Source organism: Scyliorhinus canicula, chromosome 5, assembly GCF_902713615.1.
Source record: "Scyliorhinus canicula chromosome 5, sScyCan1.1, whole genome shotgun sequence".
NCBI lineage: Eukaryota > Metazoa > Chordata > Chondrichthyes > Carcharhiniformes > Scyliorhinidae > Scyliorhinus > Scyliorhinus canicula.
In genome coordinates this window covers 226910207-226917169 of record NC_052150.1, presented here as the reverse complement: position 1 = coordinate 226917169, position 6963 = coordinate 226910207, and the positions used below count along the sequence as shown (strand labels likewise).

Genomic DNA, 6963 nt, shown 5'->3' with positions numbered 1-6963 from the left:
CAAATGTGCAATGCGAGATTATATTGAATAATCTAAATGATGCTTTGGAGAAAAATAGAGATGAAACGCTTTAAATCGCCAAACCACTTCAGGCAGTTTGTGGAGAAATAAAATAAGTCGAAAGTTTTCCCAAATACTCGTGGCGAAAGAAGGTAGCCGCATTGCCATGGGTAAATAGGTTAGCTTAGTTAATACTTTTACAGAAATAAAATGCCATTTGTCTTTAAAAGTTCACCTGACGCAGTTCTGACGCACTCCAGGGCGTTCCTCGTCAAAGTGCCCAGCCTCCCAAATGTATCTGCATTGCGGATGGTGGCTCTCCAGTTGCATTTAACGGTCCCAAACCTGACCCTCTGCCAAACCAATATTTATAGAGCGGCTCCTGGGCGTTACTCCGGAGCTTTCAGTATGAGTTTGAACCAGGTGGCTGCCCAGTTCAGCTGGGGGGACGGTGGGAAAGTGGATTTGGGGGAGTATTGGTCTGAACTGCCCTTCCCCATCAGCGCCTTCCTCAAGCGCCTGGATGGACAAGTGGCCTCTCCGTATGTCCACTGTCTCCTGGGCAACACAGCCTTTTCGTTTGGTGATGGCGCTGGGGTGGAGTTTTGTGGTGATGAGTATTTGTACGGATCAGAGGAGCCGGGATCTAATGAGATCCAATTCTACGTGGCTTACGGAGAGATAAGTATGAGAGTGGCCAAGAAGACACTTCTAAACTTACTGAAACTGATCTTGGAATCGAGACCCCGGCCGTTTCTCGAAAGCACCCAGGAGTGCCTAAAAGGTCTGGATCACCACCTAGAGAGGCTGGAGAGACAGGGTATGTCTGCCGATCTGACTAGGCGTTTCCCGAGCTGTCTCCTTGTCTACTGTCTGTCTATGTATCCTGTGTATTGCATTTGCTCTCTCTAGCTGTCTGCTTTGCATCATCTCGTCTCGGCCCGTCTCTCCGTTTCACTAATCTCTCTTTTAACAATCCATCTTGTCTGCCTCTCCATTTCCCTGTATCTCTCCTGCTTTATGTAATCTCTACTTTAATGAGCATCTCTCTTCCCCCCCCCCCCCTTTATCAGCTTCGCCTTTTCTATCTCTTTCCCCATTTTCCTCTGTCCTTCTATCACTTGCGTCCTTTCCCTTTAATCCTCCTAAATCCACCTGCGCTCATTTATCTCTTCCTCTTTATCTATCTTGCATCCCATTCAATCACTTCTATATTCCTCTTTATCGATCCAACATCTTTATAAACGTCTCCATTTCACATTCTCTGACATCTTCGTCGTTCTTTCTCATTTCATCTTCAACCACTATTTTCTCTCTTCCTTTTAAAAAAAATCTTTCTAATTTCCATTCATTCGTGTATGTCTGTCCGACTGATTCATCTTCACGCCATTGACCAGGTTGTTTTTTTCCTGGTTGTTCGCCCTAAATGGCGGTTCCACCTCTTCCTTATAAACCCTCAGACCGCGAATCCCTTCCTCAAGCGTAACGCTTGGTGTCAATAATGTGCAATGGAAATGTTTGATCATGTCGAGTTTTGCTGAATAAACTACCGAATGGACCCGTGTTTCAGATTCTATTTCTAAGCTGAAGGGGTCAGTCCCCCTATATTAATTCCAGCCTTGTCGCTTCTCTCTGTCTCTAACCCCATGGGGCTGCAGTGTGGCCCATCATTTTGCCCCACTTCGGCTGTGAACGGAGTCAAACACTCACAGTTCGAGGCTTTAATCCTTTAAAAAAAACAAATGGCTGGGAACTCAGTAACGTCGATGTGTTTGACACTTCTTAGGTGTCGCTGACTAGAACCTTTCACTGTGAGGGAATGGAAACAGCTGAATACTTTGCAATTTTTAAACAGATGCTGTCATAAAATTCATCGCAATCTTAGCTGCACACTGGAAAGTATATTGAGATATTATATATGGTCAATCACTTCACACTCCGAGGTTTGTGTTTTATCTTAACTGAAACAAAACCTGGATTTAATAATAATAATATTATTATTTGTATCTTAACTGAAGCAAAATCTGGATTTAATAATAATAATAATATTATTTGTATCATAACTGAAACAAAACCTGGATTTAATAATAATAATATTATTATTTGTATCTTAACTGAAGCAAAACTGGATTTAATAATAATATTATTATTTGTATTTTAGCTGAAGTAAAACCTGGATTTAATAATAATATTATTATTTGTATTTTAACTGAAACAAAACCTGGATTTAATAATAATGATATTACCTGTATCTTAACTGAAACAAAACCTGGATTTTGAAATGATTTATCTCGTATTTCATATTTTATATTTTTCGTATTTCAGTTAAAACACTCGCAGTAGAAATAATTACTGAATGCATGTGGCTCATCTCAATCGCAGTAGTTAATCCGAGACTCAAGCTGAAGCCAGAGCCGATCGGTTTCAAGCTTGAGAACTTGGATGCTCGTCAAACCCTGGCAGCAACCGCCCTCTCAGTCCCTGGGAAGGGGCTCGTTTGAACCGCAGGTACGGCACAGGCGAAGGGCTGAAGGTGTTGGGAGTGGTGCAGGAGTCACGAACAGGCGACAGAAGAGCGGAGAGGCTGCAGTACAGCCGCCTCCCTTCGTGCGCGTCACTTGGAGAGGCAGAAGATGCAGCACCCACGGTTGACAGGTAACTTCGGTTCAGGGTTTGGAGGCAGCACCGACCATGCGCTTTCCTCACAGCCCCGCAAACATTTCTAGAACGTATTCAATTCATTTTTGAAAGTTATTATTGAATATGCTTCCACTATCTTTATCTAATAATAATCTTTATTGTCAAGAGTAGGCTGACATTAACACTGCAATGAGGTTACTGTGAATCCCTCTCCTATTGCCAATTTTCAACGGGAGTAATATATGTTCAATGGCAGAAATATAATTAATAATGTAACATAGCCAAATATAATAACAGCAGTGGCCACAATATATATTCAGCATTGGTAATAATAATTAGCACGGTGTAATGATCGATCCATAGATTCGTTTTGAAGGTTGGGGGGAGGTAGATTTCAAAAGCAGGAAAGAAAGCCAATCAAGATGTAGAATCAATCATTAGTGGGTATTTTGCAATTTTATAAATGCTGGGTTTTGATAAATGCATTTTAGTGTAAATTGGAGGAGGAAGGTCAGAAAATGCCAATGCCGCACCTGGAATCTTTCACTTTTTCAGTTTGTTGATGTGGCTGATTTTGATGGAATGGGGTAAAAGTTGGGAATTTTAATGTGATGTATCTAAAGTGGAAAGTAAATAGTTACAATATAGAAGAACCCTGGTGGTGTAGTGGTAATGTCACTGGGCGAGTAATCCAGTGGCCCAGGTCTGGGGAAATGGGTTCAAATGTCACCAAGGCAGCTGGTAGAATTGAAATTCAATAGGTCGTGAATTGAAAACTATTCTTAGTGATGGCGACCATGAAACTCATTACTAGCATTGATTGTCATAACTTATCTGGTTCACTAATGCTCTTTAGGGAAGGAAATCTGTGGTCCTTATCTTGTCTGGCCTACATGAAACTCCAGACCCACAGCAATGTGGTTGAGTCATAACACGATCTGAAATGGCCGAGCAAGACACTCAAGAACAGTTAAGGATGGGCAATAAATGTTGGCCACATCGCTGAAAATAAAGTACTCTTCTGTCACCCTGTTAAAGATTTGTACCATTTAGATCTCTGTTCTTGCACCCCCTCCAAAATTGTATCATTTAGCCTGCTTTGACTCTCCTTTGTCTTCTTATTAAATTGTATCACTTCATACTTTGTCCTGTTGTCTTCATATGTCATACATCTCCTTTACATCAGCTCTATATCCTCCTGAAATCCAGTGCTATATTTCTCACTGCTTACCACACTTCAAAGTTTCATGCCACCTGCAAATTTTGGAAACAAGGCCATGCACCCACCCACTCCCAACCAATTCCAAGTTGTTAATGTACATCATGAACTGCAGTGTGTGAAGCTGTTGGGAATTCTCCTTAATATTGTCATGTCAGAGTACCTTTAGGAAATGGGTGTTATTAAATGGGTGTGTATATAAATATATGGGTGTGTATATATTTTTTTTAAATTTAGAGTACCCAATTATTTTTTCAATTAAGGGGCAATTTAGCGTGGCCAATTCACCTAACCTGCACATCTTTGGGTTGTGGGGGCGAAACCCACACAGACACGGGGAGAATATGCAAGCTCCACACGGACAGTGACCCAGGGCCGGGATTCGAACCCTGGTCCTCAGCGCCGTAGGCAGCAATGCTAACCACTGTGCCGCCGTGCTGCCCATGGGTGTGTATATAAATATCTGTAGTGAGTGTACCTTTAAGAAATGGGGCATTTATTACTGTAGTGATGTCAGTGAGTAGGTAGAGCTGGACTGCCTGTCAGCTTTTTACTTTCGTTTTTGAACAGGCTGCAGAGTGCGTTTTAGTTTTGTTTTCAGTGTTGGAGCTGAAGCCAGACACAGCAGGTGTACTGTTGATCTCTCCGCCATCAAAAGACTATCTCTCGATCATTTGGTGAATTCAGAATTATAAATGTTCTCAGTAGTGAATGTAAATCGAATGTGCTTCTGTTAAAATGTGTTTCTTTTGTATGGATGTTAAAAGGAAAGCTTAAAGGATTACTTAGTGCTGAATTCAGCCTTTGGGGGTTGTATTTGAATTAATAGTTGCTAAGATGTTCACTGTATGTTTTAAAAAAGTTAACTTGAGTTCATAGAAGAAACATTGTTTTGCTTTTAAAAAACACTTTTCCATTTCTGCTGTACCACACCTGTAGAGTGGGCCATGTGCTCCCCATACCACAACCTATTAAAAGTTGTGGGTCAGGTGAACTCCATGATGCACTTTGGGGCTCTGTAAACCCTGGCCCATAACAATACCTCCATCCATAATAACTTATGCACTCTTAACTCTTAATCAAGTTAATTACTCTTAAGGATTTAAGGATTTTCCAAACAGGATTTCTTCATTAAACCTTTATCTATCTTATCTATAGCTAACCAGAGAATCTGATGTCTATCAACTTTCCCCTGAAATGGCCCAGCAAGTCAGTCATTTCAAGGAAAATTATGGATGGGCAGCGCTGACCTTGCCTGTGATGCCCACATCTCATTAACAGATAATGAAAATACATTAAGGCCAAACCTATTCTTGGCCAGAATCCTCATGTCACATGCATCATAGTCAACCTGGATTTTCAGATGCAACTGATTAGAATCCTGTATGATTAATGTGAAGCTGTGACATTGGATTCAGAATTGGTTATGGATCTGCCCTACGACTGATAATCAGTGGTGCCCCAAAGTAATGAATCTTGAGATCATGGCTGATCCGACTGTGGCCGTAACTCCACTTTCCTGCTTTCCCCAATAACCCTTGATTCCACTGTACATCAAATATCTGTATTCAATGGTCTTTCTTCCATTGTTCACTGGGGAAGACAATTCTAAACACTAACAACCCTTTGAAAGAAGACATTCCTCTCATTTCAATCTGAAATGGGAGACCCCTTATTTTGAAACTGTTCCCACCCCCCCCCCCCCCCCCCATGTTCTCGAACGCCCATTAATGAAAACACCCTTTTAGCATCTCAACACCTCAATAATCCATGGTGGGGATTCTATGAACATTCGCACCACACAAGTGCCAAGCAATGGCCATCTCCAACAAGTGTAACGAAACGGAGATGTTAGGAAATTGGATCAAAGATGTACAATTTAGTGGTTAACAGAACTGCTAGCAATGAGTCAGAGGTATACGCCCACACCTGGCCTGAGTTACATTGTCCATTCAGACTTGAACTCATTAATGGGAATAAACTGGATACCCCTGTTCATCCAGGGTGACTCACCCAAGATCCATTGTTCTCCAAGACAGGTTTTGAGAAAGGGGTCCAAAGGAGTAACACTAAAAGCAGGAATATGTCCTGTAAATGCAAGTATCGTTGTTGCCTGCCTTAATAAGTGGAGTTGAGATCTGAATGTTCATTCCACGTGCTCTTTAATGGGAAATCATATGTTAAGGTTGAGAGATACATATAATCGCTTCTTGTTCGGCTTGAAGTTTAAATATTGTTTATCTTTTGTTTAAATAACCAAGCCCAATTTCTCATGCAATCACTCCTGGAGCGAATCGATCTCGCCACACAGTCTTAAAATTAAAAAAATGTTGCGGTTCTGGTGCTGTACCTTAGCCACTGTTGGGATCTGGGCCGGGATTCTCCCCTACCCGGTGGGACGGGGGGGGGGGGGGGGGTCCCGGCGTGTTGGAGTGGCGTGAACCACTCCGGCATCGGGCCGCCCCAAAGGTGCGGAAATCTCCGGTCAGAGAATCCCTCCCCTGGTCTTTGACACAAGAGAGAAACTAATCATTGCCCCTTGATATTCAATGACATCATCACTGGTCTTTCTCCCCCACCATCAACATCATGGAAGTTACCATTGACTAAAAACCTATCTGGACCAGCCATATAAATATTGTGGCCCCAAGAGGCTAGGAATCCTGTGGCAAGTAACTCACCCCCTGACTCCCAGAAGTCAATTCACCATCTACAAAGCACAAGTAAGGAGAGTGATGCAATACTGTCCCTTTATCCTGGATGGTTTCAAGCTTCTTGAATATTGTTGGAGTTGCACTCATCCAGGCAAAGCAGCTCACTTGATTGGCACCCCACCCACAAACAGTCACTTCCTCCACCACTGACATTCAGTAGCAGCCGTGTGTACTATCTACAAGATGCAGCACAGGAACTTGCCAAGGCTCCTTATACAGCACCTACAAACCATCAGCCATTCCCATCCAGAAGGACAAGGGCAGCAGATACCCGGGAACCCCAATACCTAGAAGTTCTCCTCCAAGTCACTCACCATCCTGATTTGGAAATATATTGCTGTTCCTTCACTGCTACTGGGTCAAAACCTGAAAATTTCTCCCTAACATCAC

General features: G+C 42.4%; 1 protein-coding gene across 1 annotated transcript in view; it reads left to right on the top strand.

The window, feature by feature from the left end:
- Positions 1 to 336: 336 nt before the first annotated feature.
- The window catches only part of LOC119965657 (ankyrin-3-like), a 30647-nt gene continuing 24020 nt past the window's right edge, over positions 337 to 6963 (top strand). Inside the window, exon 1 of the mRNA XM_038796424.1 lies at positions 337 to 820. Within this exon, the coding sequence (XP_038652352.1) occupies positions 409 to 820 (412 nt within the window). The 5' untranslated portion in view covers positions 337 to 408. The remainder of the gene's footprint in view (positions 821 to 6963) is intronic.